The 25,148-nt window shown below is 30.7% G+C and overlaps 1 protein-coding gene across 1 annotated transcript; it reads right to left on the bottom strand.

Moving 5' to 3' along the window:
- Nucleotides 1-826: 826 nt before the first annotated feature.
- LOC143073582 (protein PBDC1-like) lies at nt 827-24,349 on the bottom strand. Its single transcript, XM_076249224.1, has 6 exons — nt 24,259-24,349; nt 13,592-13,657; nt 13,063-13,122; nt 11,764-11,904; nt 9,812-9,923; nt 827-1,207 (listed from the first exon to the last, which is right to left on the bottom strand). The coding sequence occupies exons 1-6, from the start codon at nt 24,280-24,282 to the stop codon at nt 1,119-1,121; spliced, it is 492 nt and encodes a 163-aa protein (XP_076105339.1). The 5' UTR covers nt 24,283-24,349; the 3' UTR covers nt 827-1,118.
- Nucleotides 24,350-25,148: the final 799 nt, after the last annotated feature.

Below are 25,148 nucleotides of genomic sequence, written 5' to 3' on the forward strand. Positions count from 1 at the left end.
TTAGAGCATGGAATCGAAACAGACATAACGGACAGACAAGGGTAAAACTTAATGCCCTCTCTGCTACAGCTGAAGAATAATACCTGTATACAAATTATCCTGAAATCACATTTATGTCCTTATTTAAAATCACAGTAATTTCCAGTATACAAAGTTTTGAAACATTTGCTTTTCTGCATCCCTAGATTTCTCTTTCTGATTAAGGCCTGATATAATATTGGAATATGTATACACTATATGTAACTTTATTGTATTCTCAAAAAATAATCACAAAACTTTATAGATATAAATTCAAATATTGAATTTAATGGCATGTTGCTTTTAAAAATAATACAGAACTATCCCTTGAAACAAAATAATAACATGGTTCAACACTTGATGAAACATTATTAAATTTTCAGAAACAATCTTAAAATGCAAGGGACAATGATTTACTGGCTGATAAACAACATGTTCCAGACACATTTGTACAAGGGAGTAAAAACATATGGAGAAAAAGTTGAAATAGTTCTTCACATTTTACATAAAAATCATACAGCCGAAAAACATAACAGAAATTAACAAATCCTTTAAACAAAAGCCCAAAATATGTATTAAAACAGTCAATGCGTGATTACAAATCAGAAAGGCTAATTAATTATACATAACGATTCAAATCTTCACTGAACACTTTTCAATCTAGTAGTTTGAATGTTTTACAAATCTAGGTTTTATAAAATAATAGTAATTTGTATGATTTAAACAGACACATGTGGGCACAATTAAAAATATTTTGGTTTGCCCAAACCCTACACAAATGTTGAGACAGTGGGTAGGTAGGTAGGCATTTTCTTTTTTTTTTTTTTTCAAAAAGAGAAATTGAAGTATCGGGTGTTTATTAGTCTTCATGCCTATCTGATTAAAAAAAAAACTTCTTCAAATCAGGACAATAAAAGAATTTGAGTAGGCAGCTTTTTTCTAGGTAGGTAGCGTTTGGGCAAACAAACCTATTCTTTTTTATGGCCTGTTCTATAGTTTTTGATCAGTTCTGAAACATGTGTAGCTTCAACTGACAGAAGTTTTAGGTTGATCAAAGAATCTGTCCTTGTTATACATAGTCCTTACAATGATAAGCTCTGTCATGATGTGTCTTTTTTAAATCTTAAATTTGAATTAAGTCCTTCACGATTTCTGGCTATTTCAACTGCTAAAAACTGTATCCTCACAACTGTAAAAGAAAATATTATTCTTTATTAAAGCTAGACTTGTATTCATAAAATGACATAACAGACAATGCTACAAATAAAGTTACAGATATACCAAAACATGATAAAATTTAGTAGCTGTTCAAATTCTCTTTCTCCATTTATTGGCAAAAAACATGTCAAAAGTTGGTAGTTGGTTATTAAAATGGTGTACAAACTTACTTTTATAAAACACATCATTAATTTCATGATACAGTATATCTTCAACTTAAAACACTGCACTATAATAAAAAAATTCTGTAGTTTTTAGAGGCAACCAATTAGGGACGACATCAAAAAATCGATGTACAATATTCTAGGAAAAACAACATCAAAGTCATGAACTTTCCTAGACGTGAGGATCAGAATTTGAGATCAGACTTTATAGAAACTGTGAGAAGGGATCTAAATGTCCACCTTGAAGAGAGGGATGTTGTTGCAATCCACCGCTTGCCATCAGACAAACCTGGACCAAAACCAATGATAGTTAGACTTTTCAATAGCGATGTGAAAAGAAAAGTGATGGTAGAGAGAAAAAACTTGAATAACAAAGTACGCATTAGTGACGACGTTACCTGGAGAAACATGCAGCTTATTAGTAAACTGAGAGACATGAACTGTTTTGAATCTGTATGGTTTTACAACTCTGGAGTATATGGTAGAATGGAAGATGGTTTACAACTGAAGTTTAACTTATTTGATAATATAAGGACAAGGTTACAAAACAGAAAATAGACAAAATGTATTGAAATTCTTGGTTTTAACTGAAATTAATAGAAAATGTTTTTTCAAGTACTCATTTTGACACCTTAAATAGTAACTGTAAAATTATACAAATTTATATCTAGAAATAAGAAATAGTTTAACTACTTATTTTGAATGTGACTTGACTCAATGTTGTTTTTGTTTTGTTTTTTGTTTTTTTTTAATTTTGTATTATCTCCCTTGAATCAATATGTCCAAGTATTTCTGCTGTAGATTATGTTTGTACATTACTATTTTATAATAATAAGAAATGTTGATGATAATTTATATTATATAGAAACTTTATGGTAAAATTAGTATACTTAAAACCTAAGCATATACAATCATGACATTTATGATTACCTTAAAGGTGACTTAACTTGTATTTTTTGTTATCTCCCTTGAGTCACTTATTTCTATTATTCTTATAATTGAACATGTAAATATATACTTCTCACAATTACAAATATAAGTGACACTTATGGCAAATGTTAATGTAAAGATATTATTCTGTAAAAACTAAAAAATTGTGAAACATTGTTCATAATTATGAAAATGCTTTATCACAATTGTCATATTCAATCCATTGAATATTTTTTTAAACTTTTTCTCTTTTATTGTTCTATTTTTTTTCATTTATTTTTAAACACTCCTTTGAAAATTATCTTATTTGACATCCCCATTCTTATTACTTTTCTGTGTTTACATCATTATTGGAAAATTATGTTTATTTCTTTCATTCAACTACTTGATGTAATTTGGATGCAAACTTTTTACTATCAATGAGTTCATTAAAGATTTTGTCTGTTAATTGTCAAGGCCTCCGTAACACATTAACCCTTTCCTCCATAATGACGCTTTTTGACGCCACCCCCTTTACTCCATAATGACACCTCTTGACGCCTGTGTAGTGCCTCAGTTAAAACGTCTTGCCTAAGACAAATGAGAATCAGACTTAATAAAAGTTGTATTTAATATAAACAGGTTATTCATGAGAATATCTGACTGGAATTTCATTGATGAAATATTCGTTTTAACAATGCATTTTAATACTTTAAACCTGATGATTTTTTTTATTGAAAAAATCCAATGCGAATCAAGTATGTCAAAAACTAATTTCCATGTAGTAAAGGGTTAAAAAGAAGAGACGTATTTGATATGCTGAAGTCAAAGAACTGTAATATATATTGTATTCAGGATACTCATTTTACAAATGATATAGAAAACATAGTGAGATCTATGTGGGGTTATGAGTGTTATTTTTCATCTGTTAGCTCAAACTCTAGAGGTGTAGCTATTTTGTTCAATAATAATTTTGAATGCAAAGTGTTGAAAGAAAAAAAAGATATAAATGGAAACTATTTAATTTTAGATATTCTTGTAGAAAATAGAAAGATAACTCTTGTATGTCTATACGGACCAAATACAGACAATCCTGATTTTTTTTCTAATATTATGTCTGTTATTGATGATTTTGAAAATGAATACTTTGTTATTTGTGGTGATTTCAATCTTGTCCAAAACCCATGTATAGATTATTGCAACTATGTGAATATTAACAATCCGAAAGCTAGGGAAAAAGTATTGGAATTTATTGAAGAAAGAAATTTGATAGACCCGTATAGAGAACTTTTTCCAGATGTACAGCGATACACTTGGAGGAAGAGAAATCCTTTTAAACAGGCTAGATTAGACTTTTTTCTTCTCACTGAAAACTTTTTAAACAGTCTAAAAAATTGTAATGTACTTCCAAGCTATCGGTCAGATCACTCTATGATTTTGCTAGATTTAGAATTTAACCCTTTCATTAGGGGCAAAGGTTTGTGGAAGTTTAACAACTCTTTATTATATGATATAGACTATATAAATACTATTAAGCAAAAAATTCAGGAAGTGAAAAAACAATATTGTGCTTTAGTTTATAATATGGAAAATATTGACAAAATAGATAATACAGACATTCATTTTAGAATTAACTGTCAGCTTTTGCTTGAGACTCTTCTTATGGAAATTAGGGGGAAGACAATTTCATATTCAAGCTATAAAAAAAAGCAAGACGAAAAAAGGGAAATAAATCTTCGAAATGAAATAACTCAATTAGAGGAGAGAGTTGATGAACATTCCATTAACACATTAGAAGCAAAAAAACATGAGCTTGAAAGTTTACGAACACAAAAATTGAAAGGGAAATTAGTAAGATCCCGTGTCCAATGGATACAGGAAGGGGAAAAACCTACTAATTATTTCTGTGGCTTAGAATCACGAAATTTTATGAGTAAAATTATTCCCAAAGTAGAGAAAGAAAATGGGGAAATTATAACAAAACAAAAAGATATTCTGAATGAAGTTAAATATTTTTATGACAATCTTTATAAAAAAAGGGATACTAAAAGTACTTTAAGTGATCTTAAAAAAGACTTGAAAAATTTAAATGTCCCTATACTTTCGTCTCTGGAAAAAGAAAGCTTGGAAGGTACAATTACTGTTAAAGAAGCTGGAGAAGCATTGAAAAAAATGAAAAACAACAAAACTCCTGGAACGGATGGTTTTTCAGCAGAGTTCTATAAATTTTTTTGGAAGGATCTTCAAATTTTTATTGTAAATTCTTTAAATTATGGGGCAAAAACAGGGGAACTATCTGTTACACAAAAACAAGGGATTATTACTTGTTTGCCAAAAGGGAATAAACCCCGCCACTTTTTAAAAAACTGGCGCCCTATATCTTTACTGAACACTGTGTATAAAATTGGATCAGCAGCTATTGCAAACAGATTTAAGAGTGTTCTTGATAAACTGATAAATTTTGATCAGACTGGTTTTATTAGTGGAAGGTATATTGGGGAAAATATAAGACTCATTTATGATATATTACAGTACACAGAGGAACATGAAATACCAGGGTTATTACTTTTGATTGATTTCGAAAAAGCTTTCGATTCAATATCATGGGATTTTTTGATAAATGTTTTGAAATTTTTCAATTTTGGCGAATCTATCATCAATTGGGTTAAAGTTTTTTACAATAATATCAACTCTGCTGTCATCCAGGGGGGGAACCTTTCAGATTTTTTTACTATTGGAAGAGGTTGTAGACAAGGGGACCCCCTGTCTCCATATCTTTTTATTTTATGTGTTGAGATTCTGGCATTGAAAATAAGGGGAAATAGCAACATTAGTGGTATAGAGGTCACACGGGTTGAGCATAAATTGTCACAATTTGCTGATGACACCTCTTTGATTTTGGATGGGAGTGAAAAATCTCTACAAGAATCATTATTAGAATTAGACTGGTTTGCAAAAATATCTGGACTGAATATTAACTTCACAAAAACACAAGTTATTTGGTTTGGGAGCAAAAAATATAGTACAGATACCTTATGTCCTAACAGAAATCTGTCCTGGGGTGAAACTTCTTTTAAATTACTAGGAATTAATTTTGATGTAGATCTTGAAAAAATTGTTAAGATAAATTATTCTGAAAGAATTGTACAGATTAAAAATACTTTAAATCAATGGTCTAAAAGGAATCTAACTGTTATAGGGAGAATAACTGTGGTTAAAACTCTAGTCTTGCCTATTGTAAACCATCTCATTATCTCTCTGCCAAATCCTTCAGATGATATTATTAAGAGAATAAATGAACTTATTTATTCATACATATGGAACTCACCTATACATAGAGTTAAGAAGGATATTCTAATCAAAGATTATTTGGAGGGTGGTTTGAAAATGCTTGATTTGAATATGTTCATTACAGCACTTAAATCAACATGGATTAGGAGGATTTTGCAGAGAGATAGTAAATGGCAAAATATTTTCATGTCAAATATAGATAAAAGAAAGTTGTTTAGTTGTGGTGTTGATTATATTAGACAACTGTATATGAAAGTTAACAACCATTTTTGGAAAGATGTACTAAGATCCTGGGAAATGATTATTCAAAAAGAAAGAAATTTTACTTATGATTCATTTTTATCAAATCCACTATGGCTGAACAATATTATTAAGATTGGTCATAAATCAGTAATTTATCAAGATTGGTTCAAAAGTGGTATTAGATTTGTAAATGATATAGTTGACCAAAATGGATTGTATATTTCATTTGACCAATTTAAGCAAAAATATAACATTAACACAGATTTTCTTAAATTTAACAGTGTTATTTCGGCAGTGAAAGAGGCATCAAAATCTTTCCCTAAAGGATCTTACAAATTAGTTTGTCCTTTTATACCATCATGTCTACAAATATTTTTAAAACATTGTAAAGGATCAAAAGATATGTATTCTGTACTGACTAGAAATAATGTTATTCCTACTGGACAGCTTAAGTGGGTTAAAATTTTAGGTGAACAGAACCTGAACTGGAAAAAGATTTTCAGACTGCCTTTTGCTGTTACTAAAAATAGTAAATTACAGTGGCTGCAATATAGGATTAACCATTGCATTATTGCCACAAATCAGTATTTAGTAAAAATAAAATTGACTGATGATTCTTTGTGTACATTTTGTAAATCAGATAATGAGTCTATAGAACACCTATTTTGGAATTGCAATACTGTACAAGATTTTCTACAGGATGTTGATAACTGGTTCCTTTCCGGTGGAATAAGTCTCCCAATGAATAAATTAAACTTTCTTTTTGGAGACTTATCCAAAATATTTCCCAACAATCCATATAACATTATTTTTCTTTATATTAAACAATATATGTATAATTCTAGATGCTTTAAAAAGAATCTCTCATTGCAAGCAATTATAATAAAACTGAAAGATATGTATAAATTAGAGAGTATGATAGCTGTAAAAAATAAAAAGATAACTGAATTTGACAATGTATGGAATGTTTTTGAAAAACTATTATTGTATACCGACTAATGTCTTTTTTGTTGTTGTTACAATTACTTAGGACTACTTAATTATAATCTTTTTTAAAGAAAATATTTTTGCCATGTTATGTACTTGATCAGTGTTGATGGCTGTTACAAAAGAAATATGTCTCGTTAATATAAAAAAAATAATTTCAACATAATTATGTGATATTAAAAATAAAGATAGGGATGTAACTGGATAATCCTTTTGAGTTTTGTTTTTGTTTTTTGCTTTTTTTTATTTTTCCTTCTTTATTTCTTTCTTTTTTTTTTATCTTTTATTTTTTTTTTTTTTTTCTTTATCTTTTCTATAGAAAATGTAAAATATTTCCAATTAAGATTTATTTATAAAAATGACATTGTATTTATCTTATATGTATTATATTGTATGTATATCATGTATATGTTGTAATTGTTGGAAATAAAAAAATCAAAAGTTAAAAAAAAAAAAAAATCGATGTAAGATAAAAAACTTAAAGCAAATAGTTTGGGGTGGGGGGTCAACATTGCTGCAAGTTTTGTTAATCTAAAATCGATTTTACATATATCCCTATTGGTCAATCAATTTTTCCCAAATTAAGTTAAGAGGGGGGTGTGGGGGTCAGTGAAAAAACTATGTGAATTAAGTTTTTTATCCTTCATTGAACTTTTGATGTCGTCCCTTACCGGTAAATAAAAATAAATTGGAGCAGTCTTGATAAAGCTCCCTTTGATATTTCAGTTTTTCTGCTCCGACAATAAAAGATGTACAACATGGACTAAAAATAAATTTCAATAAAATTTCTTTTACACTATTCCTTATGACGAAGTGTGTTTCCAAAATACATTCAACAGAAATTACAGGCACTTGCAACAGACATGAGTGTTGTATAAGTCTCAATTAAATCAGATGAAAACTTAAATAAGTTATGCAATTAACCAACCAGATGTTCATATAATAACCAGTACTTTAATCATCTCAAGCCCTGCATACAACCATGAGAAGTAATTTGCAATGTACTGAAGAATTGAATTCTTCTCTTTGTAATTATGTTGGAATGTAAAATCATTGACAGAATCACCTTGTGAATAATACATTCATAAACTAGGGGCTCTAAAGAGCCTGTGTTGCTCACCTTGGTCTATGTGCATATTAAACAAAGGACACAAATTGATTCATGACAAAATTGTGTTTTGGTGATGGTGATTTGTTTGTAGATCTTACTTTATTGAACAATCTTGCTGCTTACAATTATCTCTATCTAAAATGAAATTGGCCCGTAAGTGACAGTACAATTTACAAAATTTATTAAAATTGTTTAAAATTGACTATAAAGGACAATAACTCCTTAAGGGGTCAATTGACCACTTTGGTCAAGTAGACTTATTTGTAGCTCTTACTTTGCTGTACATTATTGCTATTTACAGTTTATCTCCATCTACAATAATATCGAAGATAATAACCAAAAACAGCAAAATTTTCGTAGAATTACCAATTCAGGGGCAGCAGCCCAACAACAAGTTGCCCGATTTGTCTGAAAATTTCAGGGCAGACAGATCTTGACCTAATGAACAATTTTATCCACAGCAGATTTTCTCTAAATGCTCTGGTTTCAGAGATATGAGCCAAAAACTACGGCAGGGTCATCGAACACATTTATTAAACTAGATACCCTAATGATGATTGTGGACAAGTTTGGTTAAATTTGTCTTAGTAGCTACAGAAGAGAAGATTTTTGTAAAAGATTACAAAAATTTACAAAAAATTATTAAAAATTGACTATAAAGGGCAATATTCCTTTAGGGGTCAACTGACTATTTTGGTCATGTCGACTTATTTGTAGATCTTACTTTGCTGAACATTAATTATGTTTACAGTTTATCTCTATCTATAATAATATTCAAGATAATAACCAAAAACGGCAAAATTTTCTTAAAATTACCAATTTAGGGGCAGCAACCCAACAAGGGATTCTCCAATTCATCTGAAAATTTAAGGGCAGATAGATCTTGACCTGATAAACAATTTTACCCCTGTCAGATTTCCTCTAAATGCTTTGGTTTCAGAGATTTTCTATTTTTAGCAAGGTGGCCTTCTTGGTTAGTTGGCCGGGTCACTGGACACATTTTTAAAACTTCACACCCCAATGATGATTATTGCAAAGTTTGGTTTAATTTAGCCCAGTAGTTTCAGAGGAGAAAATTTTTGTAAAAGTTAACGACGGACGAAGGACGCAAAGTGATGAGAAAAGCTCACTTGGCCCTTCTGACCAGGTGAGCTAAAAAATTAATTTATGTAAACACTTTTACAATACTTAAGAAATAATTGATGCATGCTATATTTTATTGTAGTTTTAACATGGGTAGATTCGTGATTATTTTTGCCCCAGCAGTAGTGAGGGCTAAAATAACAGGAATATAATGCCTACCCATGTTTAAAGTACAATAAAATATAGCTTGCATCAATTATTTTGATTCTGATAATGACAATTAAGGTTATTTCCATGTCCAATGTGTATTAATAAAGAGCGATTGTGTAGCCTCTTCAGTGAAAATCCCTTTTTAATTTGGAAAAAAGCAAACGACTTGCAATGTGATTTTTCAGAGGGAGGAGTTTTGAACAGCCAACATGAACCGTTGTCGTATCTAGGTCAAATATGTAAATTTTGATTTGCAGCACATGACAGCCATAATGAATGAATCAGTAACAACATCATTTAAAAGTTAAGAAGTGTTTTAAGTTAATAAAATATATTAAATGCATACCAATTTGATAAAATTCATTATTCTGCTGTAGTCAATATACATATGTGCAAACAAATTTTATTTGATTTAGAGCATGGGTTTATTCACAAAGTGAAAGAAGCATGTCATATTAGAATATAAAATAACAAGAACATTCAATGCTATAACCATGAAATAATAACTAGTTATAATTCAAACCTATGCATTGATGTGATATTATCATGGGAAGCATGTCATTATAAAACTCTTTACCTAAAAATGAATTTTCTTCAGAATAATCTTGTGTACAATCAGTTCTAAGTAATGATCCCATGTTATAATCTTCAACCTTTTCTTTGTAAAACTCACAAAATGGGCGCCATTTCTGAAAAAAATATATACATTTGTATATGTAGAAATTGAAACAATCTGATCTTTCTTTCAAACATTTAAGAATATAAACAGTTTAACATTTAAACTTTTATCATTGTTTTACACTTTAATTTGCTAAATCTCAAAATACTTGTATTCACAAACTCTATAAGCAAAATTGTTATAAAAGGGAGACAAATCCAACTATTCCCACAGCATAATGCTATATATTTTACAGTTGTCAGTTTAAGTATTGGAAAAATTATTTTTTTATAAGTTGTTATTGGCTATGAACTAGCTTTCAATAACTGTGAGTACTCTCAGATTTGTACTTTATGTCTTTTATGTTTTGTTTTTTTGTGTTTCGTATAGATCTGATGAGTTCAGTACTTTTCAACTGATTTTTATAGTTTGTTCTTATGGTGTACTGTTACACCAGTCCCAGGTTAGGGAGAGAGTTTGGTGCCAGTAAACATGTTTAACTATAAGTCGGATGCCCTTTTCACCTCCAAATTCTGAGGATTTAGTCTTGACCCTCGTATAAGTCGGACAAAATTTGGACATTTTTTTTGCAGCTGACAGTTACTGAACGCTGGTAAAACAAATGCAAATCCAGGAATTATATTCATTTTCTGCATGAATATTTGTTTGGTTTGAATTTAGTTGATGTTGATTATGATAATTTATATAGCTGTTAATAATAAAGATGTATTTATTCCTGTTGTTTTGTTCACTGTTTGATTACAGATTAGCCATGTGTTGTTTACGTAATGCATCAATGATTTTGTAGGGTATGAATAACAACCTATTGTTTGAGAAAAGCGAACATAAACCAATATGAATCTGAAAATTTTTAAAGTCAATCAATATTTTTCACAGCACACATAACTCAGTGTTAAAGGAGCATGTACACTTCATAATTCTTATTATATTGTGATGATTAAAGGTTTAAAAAAATTAAGGGAAGCTAATCAACTTTATATTAAAATAACTCCCAACTCATTAGTGTCATCTGTTCACCTATCACTCATATTTTTCACACCTTTAGTGAATACAACTCTTTGTCTCTTAATTAGGGGTTATCAATGGATTATTGGCTTGCCAATCAATTTTGTAATCTTTGTGTTTACCTGAGACATTTTAATGAATAATATTTTGATCTTGGGAATGAATATGAAAATTATTTTTGATTATTGTATGATTTATAAGTATTGAATTGATATCATATCATGATATCACAATAATGACACAATAACTCCGCTGAATACATCCTTTTACATAGATGGTACATTGTTATCTCGTTTTCATTTTTGGTTCTTGGCTATTTCTTTTGGGTTTATGCACAAACCATTTGACCATGAAAATCAATACACAAACTTGGAAACAGTCGGAAATTCAACACAAATTGACAGAAAAGGGTTAACAGAGAACAAATAAAACATAAAGACAGTATTGTAGTCATTTATTTTCAACAAAAACTTTTAATTTAGGGATTTATGTAGGTTTGGCAATCACCGACGTAGTTTTGACCAGGAAATTCACTCCTGACCACTTTTCTCGAGCTTGGATTTTTCCTCTGGTCGCTGGATCTCGCTTATAAGTTGGTACCCCTCTCTGGATTCTGAATTTTACTCCCAAACTTCCGACTTATAAGCGAGTATCTACGGTAAACTACATACTATATTCTATATCAGCCTGATACCAAGTTGAAATTTATCAAAAGATATGGAACTTTTCTAGTGAAAAGAAAGCCAATAAAAATGTCTGTACAATTAACAACCACATCCATATAATCTGAATATCTACTTGTATTACATGATTAAATATCAGATAAAAAGGAATAATATAAGAACCTCTTTTCCTTCTGCTGATTTCATTTGATCAACATCAATAACATCAATTTTAAAATCTGGGAACTCATCACGGAAATGGGTGTAGATGTCTGTGTCTATTTTTGTTAGTTTCAGTATTGCTGGATTAACAGAGCTAATCAACTGAAATATAAATAATCAAACGTTTCAACAGAAGAAATATTTCATAGTCAAACATTTGCAGTAAATGGCCTGTCACAGATTTTGGTAAAAGTGTGCATGTAACTTTGGCTCATTGAACTATAACTGAAAATCAAAAATAAAAAAAATGCATTTATCTCTTATATCATCTGAATATTTACTGATTGAATTCTTTCAAACTATATAGGCATAAGTTTAGATGGCAAAATTTTTGACACAGTCCATTTACTATTACTTGCTGTTTCTTGACCTATAACTATAAATAAAATATATTTCTGTAAACATGGAGATTTTCACAGGTTATTATATTTGTGATTTCAATGCATAATTTTCAGCTATAATCTTTCAAGTTCCTTGTGCCGGTTACATTAATGTATCAAAGGTAAAGTGCATCTTTTATATAAAAAAAATTGCACACAATTAACCCTTTAACAACCCTATAAAATTATATAAAGAACCATTTAATACTTATTATAACAATTTTATATACACAACAACCATGAAATTAAAGAGTGTTATCAGGCTTTTCCTTTGTTACATATTACTTTAACATTGTCAAGTATAGAATATGCAGTCATATAGCTATTGTATCTTGTATTATATACGGATATAAAATATTATGAAGGAGAGCCTTGCTGTTGTTGTCAGCCAATCAACATTAAACATACAGGTAAATGTGTCTGTCCCAAGTCAGGAGACTGTTATACAGTGGTTGTTGTCTGTTGCTGTGTTACATATTTGTTTTTCATTCATATTTTTGTACATAAATTAGAACATTAGTTTTCTCATGTGAATTGTTTTACATTTGTCATTTTGGGGTCTTTTATAGCTGATTATGCTGTATGGGCTTTGCTCAGTGTTGAAGGCCTTACAGTGACCTAAAGATGTTAATTTCTGTGTCATTTGTTATCTTGTGAAGTGTTGTCTCATTGGCAATCATACCACATCTTCTTTTTGTTATAGGTAATGTAATTATAAGAAATTATTTATAATTTGTATTTCAGTAACATAAGCAATTAACTACCTTTAAAAGCATTTAGTCTGTAACTATATACATGTATATATAAAACACATGGAAACATACCAAAACATGTTTTATATGTAAAAAAAATGTTTGTATATAATATAATAAAAACTTACATTAAAATATGTTTCAGCATGGTGATAAGCTTTTTTAGCCCATTCAAATTCAAGTTCTTCCTGAAAATAGAATAACACTCCATTTTATTTTTGTAATGTATTATTATTACTAATTCTCTAATCATATATTTCTGAGAATATTACATTACAATGCTATTATTTCTATATTTTTTATGCTATTATTTCTATATTTTTTTTATGCTCTTGTGTTTTTCAACATCCTCAATTTAAAAGGTCAATTTGTATCACCACCTAAACATTTGTGCTTTAAATATAAGCCTATTACAATTAACAGTATAAATACATGTTGTTTTTTCTTCTTCATACATACAGTTGTACATCTAGTATAACAGATTTAATATTCAGTCTATATAACTAAATTTCTAATGCCATGTCCTAAAACAACTATTACAGCCTTACTAAATCCTTATATACATTTACATTTGTATCCTTCTTTTAAATTATCTTTAACATATTTCCACCAATACTTTTACATATAATAAAGGCACAATGATTTAAATATATTTACCCTGTTCTCATATTTAGAGGCATCTGAAGATAAAACACTTGATGCTGACTGAAGCTGATTTGCATTCTGTAATATAAAATAAAGCATGACTTACTTGAACACAGACACCATACCTGTATACATTGTAACACTTGATTTCTTCCAATAACATTTCAAAACCATGGTGTATACATGTAGTTGTCTCATTTGCAATCATACAACATCTCATTATTTTCATACAGTCATAACAGTAAAATTTGATTTAAAAATATAATTTTCTATGTTTCAATAATGGGCTTTCATTTAAATATAATGGGTATTTCCCACTTTTTCGTGCTTCTTAAAATTTTCCATTACCTTGTTTTATAGTCATTTGGTGAATTTTCAATTGGGTGCTTTTGGAAATCCAACTTGGATGTATTTGTCTAAGTCAAGACATATTAATTTAAGTTAATCATCATTCTTTTACCTTTTGTACATGTAGTGTTAGTTCTAATTGGATTTGCAATTATTATTTGAAATATTTACTATATTTAGAAATCAATTAGTGTATAAACCCTGTAGTTTCATTAAATCATGATTTTTTCTTGCAAGAGCCAGTGTGAGCATACATGTAAGACTTTCAAAGTAGAATTCTTTAATATTTTTAGGACTTTTTGCCTTTTCATTAATTTCAATCTTCCTGTGGACAATTTGGCTCACATACATTAAAACTTTGGCTAATTTTGTGAATCTGCACATTTGGTTCTTTCTAAACTGAATTTTAGTTAGGTAGTTAAATAATTCTTTAATAAGAAATAAAATGGGAGATAATTTTGCATCCTTTTATATTATGACTTGTAGTCAAATTATAGCTGAGAACAGTATACATGTATCTACAGGGAAATGAATCTGAGAGGCTATTCATTATAAATTTGACTTCACAAGATTTATGGATTTTGGTAGACTCTTACTCATTTAATTAAAATGACCAAAAATAAGTTTGATTTATTTGATGTGAAGTGTTTTATATATGAATTGTGAATTTAGGAATGCAATCAGTACCATTTTTTTATTACAGTTTGAATTCTGTGAAGAAATGAATGCAATTTTAACAAATTTGAATTGACAGAATACAAGTTTGATACACTGGCATCACTATTAAACTAGTCTGAATGACATTTTATTGATATTATCAGAAATTATTAGGATAATAGCGTTGTAATTTTTAAGCATGTTCATTTCCGTATCTTATCTTTATTAACTATCAATATTAGGTAGTGTTGAGTCCTGTCAATATACATGTATATGTTCCTGATTGTTGTACCAGAAGAAGTCAGACTCAGAGTGAACTTAACAGAATAACAAGAGCTAATCTACCCCTGTTTGTATGGGTTAGTTTTCACACACATAATAGCTTGGTCTTCGGTGTTGTCTTTTATTACTTTTCAGGGGTATGGAAATATTTATTGTGAGCACTTATCCCTGGGCAAGTAAAACTGTAAATTTTACTTGTCTGGAAAAAAAAGTTACTTGCCCTGATGGCCCCAATAAATATTGATTTTTTTTTATTGTTAACTTATAAAATTCTTTGCACTTTTTTTCATCACAAACATTTGTTTATACATGTTATACATGTATATGTAAGAATATGGTAAAGTAGGAAATGGGTCAACATCAACAGTCAGAGCTCTGACATAAACAAGTCAGAATAAAATGACTTCCATAGGTCAGATATAATTTGATGTAAGTGTTGTCTCCCTTCTTGCACTCAACAGAAAATGGCTTGTACAGGTCAGTTTATGTCAGACTTTAATTTATCATAAAATGACTTCCACAGGTCAGCTTTTGCATAAAATATTGTGACTTAATATGTTCATATTCTAATAAGATTTATGTCCCTTTTTAATGCATTTTGACTTAGAGAGGTCATTTTTGTTCTGACTTGAAGCAGTCATTACTACCACTTTGTTATCAATCTCCATAAAAATATAGTGATTACTAGTTTCGAATCAAAGAGTTTAAAAAGTGGGGCTCATCATTATTACTTTCTTCTTTCCAGAATCTTAACATAATATATTTATCTCATCAAATTCAATCATTTCAAAATACAAACAAAAACCAAAGCAGAAAAAATGGATCATACAATTTTCTGTCAATATCAAAAGATGTACAAAATACAATATTGGATACATTTACTAGTACCATAACAATACTTCAAATCTTCCAAGGCAAAAATAAGGGATCTATTCTCATCCACTTTTAGCTAAATTTATCAAGAGCAAAACATTTATTATTTTAATATTTCATTGAGGTAAATACTGTTGTGCAAACTAACTCAAACAAGTCACACTATGTTCAAAGAGTCAGTCAAAACTAAACTTATTTCAACCTTTAAGTCTAGTACTGTCATATTGATTTAAAAATGTATGGGAAAGCCAGATATAGGACAGAGGAAATATTAAAGGTCCCCTAAAGTCACAATGAGGACTATAAAAAAAAAATATTTGGTATATTCAATATTTAAATGCATTTTCTTTTAAACTGGTCAAATCATGTTTTGACTTAAAACAGTCAGCCCAAAACTAAATTTATTGAAATTTTTAGAGTGGGGCACTGACATATGATATTAAATGAAAGTATGGGAACGTCAGAACATAAGAAATATATGTAAAATCCCCTAAAATAAATAACCATTTGACTTAATTGTTTCTAAACATTTATCAAATAAATTTACAAATGGAAGATTCAGAAGCAGGGCTTAAAGGAAGTACACCTAGCTTTGATTGGAAAATTTGTTCTGCAATCTGACTTGAACAGGTCAAATCATGTTCAGACATTGACTTAAACAGGTCAAATCATGTTCTGACTTAAAAGAGTCCGTCAAAAACTAAATGGCTTGCAAAGGTCTGTAAAAGTCGTGCATTATCATGATTGTGATGTGATTGTTAGAATGTACGATACAAGTAGTAAAATTAAGTCACAATAAGAACTATATATATAAAAGATAATTTGGTATATTTTTGATATCTTAATATTTCATTGAGGTAAATCCGGTTGTGCAAACTGACTTGAACAAGTCACATTATGTTCTGACTTCAAGGAGTCAGTAAAAAACTATACTTTAATTAAATATTGCAACTTTTAAGAAGACTTAGTTTTGATTGGACATTTTTTTTTTTGTCAACTGACTTTAACAGGTCAAATCGTGTTCTGACTTCAAAGAGTCAGTCCCAACTAAACTTATTTCAACTTTGAAGTCTAGTTTTTTCATATTGATTTAAAAATGTACGGAAAAGCCAGATAAAAGACAGGAAATAAGGTCCCCATACGGCGCAATAATGAGGACTATAAAAAATTTATTTTGCATATATTCAATATTTACATGTATTTTGTTTTAAACCGGTCAAATTATGTTCTGACTCCAAAGTGGGGATCTCGGCCGTTTACAAAATATAAGAACATTCGCAAATGGCAGGGGAGGGGTAAACCCAGAGAGTAGCCCTGTATATTTCATTCAAATCAATTTGACATTATAAAAAGGAATATATATGGTTTACAGGTGGGGATCTCGACCATTTTCAAGATATAAGATCATTCTCAAATGACAAGGGGTGGGGCGACCCATAGAGACTAGCCTGGTATATTTCATTATACTTATCAATTAACTTATCAATTAATTAACTCAACAGTAGCAGATAAAAGGGAAAGGGGGGGGGGGGGCTTAGAAGAAGAAGACCTAGTTTTGATTGGATTTAATTTTCTCTGTAAACTGACTTTAACAGGTCAAATCATGTTCTGACTTCAAAGAGTCAGTCAAAACTAAACTTATGTCAACTTTTAAGTCTAGGATTTTCATATTGATTTTAAAATGTACGGAAAAGCCAGATAAAAGACAGGAAATAAGGTCCCCATACGGCGCAATAATGAGGACTATAAAAAATTTATTTTGCATATATTCAATATTTACATGTATTTTGTTTTAAACCGGTCAAATTATGTTCTGACTCCAAAGAGTCAGTCAAAAACTTCACTTTAGGTAATTATTACAACTTTTTAGTCTGGCATTGTCATATGCATTTAAGAATGTATGGGAAAATCAGATAAAAGACACCCAATAATAAAGTCACAATAATGAGGACTATAAAAAAATGTGTTTGGTATATTTTATATTCAAATATATTTTGTTTACAAATATCATCAAATCATCTTTAAATTTTATTATATTTCTGTATTTTCATGACCTTTCTTTTCTGTTAAGTTAACACATGGAACTTTTGGTTGTAAAATATATTATTTTAAACCATTTGACTGAATTGTTTCTAATAAACTTATCAATTAATTAACTCAACAGTAGCAGATAAAAGGGAAAGGGGGGGGGGGGGGCTTAGAAGAAGAAGACCTAGTTTTGATTGGATTTAATTTTCTCTGTAAACTGACTTTAACAGGTCAAATCATGTTCTGACTTCAAAGAGTCAGTCAAAACTAAACTTATGTCAACTTTTAAGTCTAGGATTTTCATATTGATTTTAAAATGTATGACAAACCAGATAAAAGACTGATGTAATATGGTCCCCTGAAGTCACAATAATGAGGACTATAAAAAAAAATGTATTTGGTATATTTTATATTCAAATGTATTTTTTTTCAACAAATTTCATCAAATTTATATCTTAAAAATTTATTTTATTTCTGTATTTTCATGACTTTTTTCTGTACAGTTAACATATAGAACTTTTGGTTGTAAAAAACATTATTCTAAAAAGCATTTGACTGAATTGTTTCTTAAAATCAATTAATTAACTCAACAGTAGCAGATTCAGATAAGGAGAAAAAAGGGGGGGCTAAGATGAAGAAACCTAGTTTGATCGGATTTTTTTTCTGTAAACTGACTTAAACAGGTCAAATCATGTTCTGTTAAGAAAATGTTTAGGAGAAAATACTTAGAAAATCAGACTAAGTTTGGTGACTTTGTTGTCCTTCAAGAAGTGGTACATATAAATACATAATATTTTCACTACAACTATCTATTGGGTGTTTTTTAAATAGATTTTTTAGCAACATTTATAACTTTGTAATTTATGTTCAATTGTACACTTGTTATTCTTAATATATATTTTTTTAGGAACAAAATCTTGTCAGGTTTTCTTATGGTACTAGCATGACAAGAGCATTCATATTCTAAAATACTCTAAACATTAAAAACAAGTCATTATCTTCAGATCATTCTGAGTCTTTCTGGCCTTATTAAATTAAAGTCAGAACATTCAGACTTTCATAAGTCAGAACATTCAGACTTTCATAAGTCAGAACATTCAGACTTTCATAAGTCAGAACATTCAGACTTTTATAAGTCATAACATACTGACTTCCAATGTTCTTCTCACTTCTGTAGAAACAAATAAAAGGTTAATGCTTTATGTGGCTAAGCATCTGGGGTAAGAATTATAGATGTGTAGGAAAACATATATGCCATATAATTAGGGATTGACCCTGTATGTCATTCAAATCTTCTTGAAATGACGAACAGGAATATTATATGGTTTAGGGGTGGTGATCCAGACCATTTCAAAAAGGGGGATGGGGATGACCCCCATGGACTTTCCCTTTATTTCATTTGATTCGTTGTATTGTCCCATATAATAATATATAGGCTTAAGGGGTGGGGATCTCAACCGTTTACAAGTTTTCAAACATGAGGGGATGGGGTGACCCCAAGGGACTTTATCTTTATTTCATTTGATTTGTCTTGTTGTCCCTTACACTAATATATATGGTTCAGGGGTTGGGATCTTGACCATTTACATGTTTTCACACAGTAGGGGTGAACCCCCCCCCCCCCAAGGGACTTCCCCTATACATTTTGTATTACATTGGGTTTGTTTTATTTTCCCATACAAGAATATATATGGTTTAGGGGTGGGGATCTCGGCCGTTTACAAAATATAAGAACATTCGCAAATGGCAGGGGAGGGGTAAACCCAGAGAGTAGCCCTGTATATTTCATTCAAATCAATTTGACATTATAAAAAGGAATATATATGGTTTACAGGTGGGGATCTCGACCATTTTCAAGATATAAGATCATTCTCAAATGACAAGGGGTGGGGCGACCCATAGAGACTAGCCTGGTATATTTCATTATACTTATCAATTAACTTATCAATTAATTAACTCAACAGTAGCAGATAAAAGGGAAAGGGGGGGGGGGGGCTTAGAAGAAGAAGACCTAGTTTTGATTGGATTTAATTTTCTCTGTAAACTGACTTTAACAGGTCAAATCATGTTCTGACTTCAAAGAGTCAGTCAAAACTAAACTTATGTCAACTTTTAAGTCTAGGATTTTCATATTGATTTTAAAATGTACGGAAAAGCCAGATAAAAGACAGGAAATAAGGTCCCCATACGGCGCAATAATGAGGACTATAAAAAATTTATTTTGCATATATTCAATATTTACATGTATTTTGTTTTAAACCGGTCAAATTATGTTCTGACTCCAAAGAGTCAGTCAAAAACTTCACTTTAGGTAATTATTACAACTTTTTAGTCTGGCATTGTCATATGCATTTAAGAATGTATGGGAAAATCAGATAAAAGACACCCAATAATAAAGTCACAATAATGAGGACTATAAAAAAATGTGTTTGGTATATTTTATATTCAAATATATTTTGTTTACAAATATCATCAAATCATCTTTAAATTTTATTATATTTCTGTATTTTCATGACCTTTCTTTTCTGTTAAGTTAACACATGGAACTTTTGGTTGTAAAATATATTATTTTAAACCATTTGACTGAATTGTTTCTAATAAACTTATCAATTAATTAACTCAACAGTAGCAGATAAAAGGGAAAGGGGGGGGGGGCTTAGAAGAAGAAGACCTAGTTTTGATTGGATTTAATTTTCTCTGTAAACTGACTTTAACAGGTCAAATCATGTTCTGACTTCAAAGAGTCAGTCAAAATTAAACTTATGTCAACTTTTAAGTCTAGGATTTTCATATTGATTTTAAAATGTATGACAAACCAGATAAAAGACTGATGTAATATGGTCCCCTGAAGTCACAATAATGAGGACTATAAAAAAAAATGTATTTGGTATATTTTATATTCAAATGTATTTTTTTTCAACAAATTTCATCAAATTTATATCTTAAAAATTTATTTTATTTCTGTATTTTCATGACTTTTTTCTGTACAGTTAACATATAGAACTTTTGGTTGTAAAAAACATTATTCTAAAAAGCATTTGACTGAATTGTTTCTTAAAATCAATTAATTAACTCAACAGTAGCAGATTCAGATAAGGAGAAAAAAGGGGGGGCTAAGATGAAGAAACCTAGTTTGATCGGATTTTTTTTCTGTAAACTGACTTAAACAGGTCAAATCATGTTCTGTTAAGAAAATGTTTAGGAGAAAATACTTAGAAAATCAGACTAAGTTTGGTGACTTTGTTGTCCTTCAAGAAGTGGTACATATAAATACATAATATTTTCACTACAACTATCTATTGGGTGTTTTTTAAATAGATTTTTTAGCAACATTTATAACTTTGTAATTTATGTTCAATTGTACACTTGTTATTCTTAATATATATTTTTTTAGGAACAAAATCTTGTCAGGTTTTCTTATGGTACTAGCATGACAAGAGCATTCATATTCTAAAATACTCTAAACATTAAAAACAAGTCATTATCTTCAGATCATTCTGAGTCTTTCTGGCCTTATTAAATTAAAGTCAGAACATTCAGACTTTCATAAGTCAGAACATTCAGACTTTCATAAGTCAGAACATTCAGACTTTCATAAGTCAGAACATTCAGACTTTCATAAGTCAGAACATTCAGACTTTTATAAGTCATAACATACTGACTTCCAATGTTCTTCTCACTTCTGTAGAAACAAATAAAAGGTTAATGCTTTATGTGGCTAAGCATCTGGGGTAAGAATTATAGATGTGTAGGAAAACATATATGCCATATAATTAGGGATTGACCCTGTATGTCATTCAAATCTTCTTGAAATGACGAACAGGAATATTATATGGTTTAGGGGTGGTGATCCAGACCATTTCAAAAAGGGGGATGGGGATGACCCCCATGGACTTTCCCTTTATTTCATTTGATTCGTTGTATTGTCCCATATAATAATATATAGGCTTAAGGGGTGGGGATCTCAACCGTTTACAAGTTTTCAAACATGAGGGGATGGGGTGACCCCAAGGGACTTTATCTTTATTTCATTTGATTTGTCTTGTTGTCCCTTACACTAATATATATGGTTCAGGGGTTGGGATCTTGACCATTTACATGTTTTCACACAGTAGGGGTGAACCCCCCCCCCCCCCCCCCAAGGGACTTCCCCTATACATTTTGTATTACATTGGGTTTGTTTTATTTTCCCATACAAGAATATATATGGTTTAGGGGTGGGGATCTCGGCCGTTTACAAAATATAAGAACATTCGCAAATGGCAGGGGAGGGGTAAACCCAGAGAGTAGCCCTGTATATTTCATTCAAATCAATTTGACATTATAAAAAGGAATATATATGGTTTACAGGTGGGGATCTCGACCATTTTCAAGATATAAGATCATTCTCAAATGACAAGGGGTGGGGCGACCCATAGAGACTAGCCTGGTATATTTCATTATACTTTACAGAGAGAACAAATTGAGTTTAGGGGGCAGGGATCTCGACTGTTCAACATTGTCAAATGACAGGGGTAGGGTGATCCCTAGAGACTAACCCTACGTTTCATTTCATTCGTTTTTAATATCATAGTCCATGTTCATAATTGAAAAACCCGTTTTGTGAATCTCTTTATAAATTAATATAATGTTCTCAAAATAAAAAAAATATTTCGGTTCTTTGGTTAAACACTCCCTTCCCTTTTCCTTTATTAAAATTATTCCAATTTCATTTCATTTTCATTAATATCAATATTCAAAAGATCGTTTTTCTCATTGGGAGAAACGAAAAAACAAATATATTTATAAGCCGCAAACTCAGAAAGGTTAAAAAGTCAATTCATGATGGAGTTTAAAAATAGAAAAATCACGTGATGATGTTCAGCTCGAAGCAATAATTTTACTTTTAAAATTGCACTGACTGGTCTTTATGTTAATACTGTTTAAGACAACACGAGTTGTCTCCCGAAAATAACAGTTCATTATCATAACAACATTTTCTGACCTGAACAAGTCAGAATTGTCAGACACCAGGTCATCTCAAAGGCCACGCGTCCATATTTACAGGTCACGCGCCTTCATGAAACAGCAACAAAATCACTTGCAAAGACCTTCTTCACAACCAAAAAATATTAAAATGGCCATGAAAATACGGAGGTAATATGTATTACCTACTGAAAATGACCACATTGACCTAGATTTTCACTAAAAAAACGTAAATAATCACTATATTTTCAATAACTTCTCGTTCGAGAAACTCTCAAAACAACGACTCTCAAACACATGATCTCTCGCAAAAAACCATGTGATCGTATGTGTCTTAGATCGGCGGCAAATTCAAAATATCTTCTGGTTTGACGGACTCGATGGAAAACTACGCAAAACAAGAATTGACCCGTACAGGTCAGAATTTCAAAACATTTTCTGACTTGAAGAAGTCATTTTATTCTGACTTGTTTATGTCAGAGCTCTGACTGATCAATGGAACAGAAATCCAACAGCAAACCAACCAAATGAAATGACACATGTACATTTTAAAGAACAATTTTGCAGCAGTTTTGAATGAAAAATTGTAGCCATTGGGTACATATACTAATTTTAGAGGACAGTGAGTGAAGAAATTGAAACTAAATAATTCATTAACTATTATTAGTATTAAATGTTTTGTGTTTCTCTCAACTGACACGCTTGGATTTTTCTTGATAGTTGATTGGCAATTAAAATGTCCCTTCTAGTTACCACTTCAACAATGTATGAGGTTGACTATTGATCTATAAATAAGACAAATATTAATTTATTTTCTGAATTTCCTTTCAAGGGGCTTCCGTATTCTTTTTATGTACTTGTGTGTGTTTCATGTTTTCTACTCGACTTGTCATTCTTTTTGTCTAGCTTGCCTGGTGTTTTATTGAGTATTTATCAATCTGAATCCGGAAATTTGTTCACCTAATTTTGGTCATTTTGAGATAACTTAACGTTATAACACTATACTGGAATGGCAGTTTTATTAAAGGAAAGGGATAACACAATAAAAACAAGTTCAAAATGGCGATTTTGTAAGCGACGAAGCAGCGCATCTATTTTGAGGGGGGATAGGACCTTTATCGGGACTCCGGGATCAGGTGTTTTTAAGCTCGGGATTTCGGGATTGACCCTTTCGGGATCCGGGAATTCAATTTTTCGAATTTCGGGACCTCGAGATAATTTTTTTTTCGTGTTTTTTAGCCCGGGATTTCGGGATCAGGACCCCTCCTAACCCCCCTCTATTTTGGACGGGCAAATATCCACTTTTTGATATGGGACGAGCTCTGACGTCCCATGGCCCCAGCTTGTCTTGCAAAACAGCCGTTGGACGGGACTAGCTCCGGTTACACAACAACGTCATAACGCCGTAGACCTTTTTCGGCTGGACTTTTACTCGTCTGAGAGCAAATTTTGTTCTTGACTTTGAGACCCAATGATTTTGCATTTGTCTGTACTCAAGTTGTTCCAGATTATCTTTCTTTTCTTACCAATCCTCCTAAATCAAATGCCATGCTTCCTGTCTGCTAAAAAAAAAAGTTCAATGTAGTAAAGTAGATTGATATATAATTTATTTTTTTCGACCTTTGAAGCGCAGCAGAGATTCAGATGCGTTTGAATCAGCTCCAGACCGATTGATCTCGGACCTAAAACATCTCGGAACATATTTGCTAAGATCAGCGAATTGCGATTTTGTCGGAAGATGTCATAGTTTTTGCTGTGATTTAATGATTATCACAAATTATCTGTCAGAAAAGTGCTGAAAACTAAATTTCATCAGTTGTTAACATATTGTTAACAGTTGTTAATGAGCTCATGTTCCTTGTTATAATATGCAACCCGATTTTAAATAAAGGATTACTTTTAATACTTTTCTATATGTTTCTGCCACTTGTATCAGTCAATAGTCCACAGAAAACAGTTTGAATCTACTGGTGTAAAATAGATGTGATTTGAGGAGCTTATGAAATTCAACATCAACCTGCATGGCCATTTAAAAAACTGAAGAGGCTTTTAATCTTTACTTAAATTTAGATTTAATTTTGTCTTAAAGGTTCTATAATGAGGTAATGGCATTTCGAAATTAACATTGCGGAATAGGTAGGGTGGGTGGGGTGGGGTGGGATGGAGCACCACCTGAATCCGCTGAGCTCCATCCCACCCCACCCCACCTATTCCGCGATGTTTGTTGTTGCTTTAATACGAAATCACTGAAGCAGTCAGTGTCCCCCTTTTTTTCGTGACTGATCCTTGATCCGCCACTGTAAACCAAACTTATTTGTCAAATACATTTAGTACTGTAGCATAATATCTCTTTGGAAAAAACCTTTGCTCAAGATTAAATACCAATTACAAGACATGAAACTGAAGCTATTTTGGA

Source organism: Mytilus galloprovincialis, chromosome 4, assembly GCF_965363235.1.
Source record: "Mytilus galloprovincialis chromosome 4, xbMytGall1.hap1.1, whole genome shotgun sequence".
Lineage (NCBI taxonomy): Eukaryota > Metazoa > Mollusca > Bivalvia > Mytilida > Mytilidae > Mytilus > Mytilus galloprovincialis.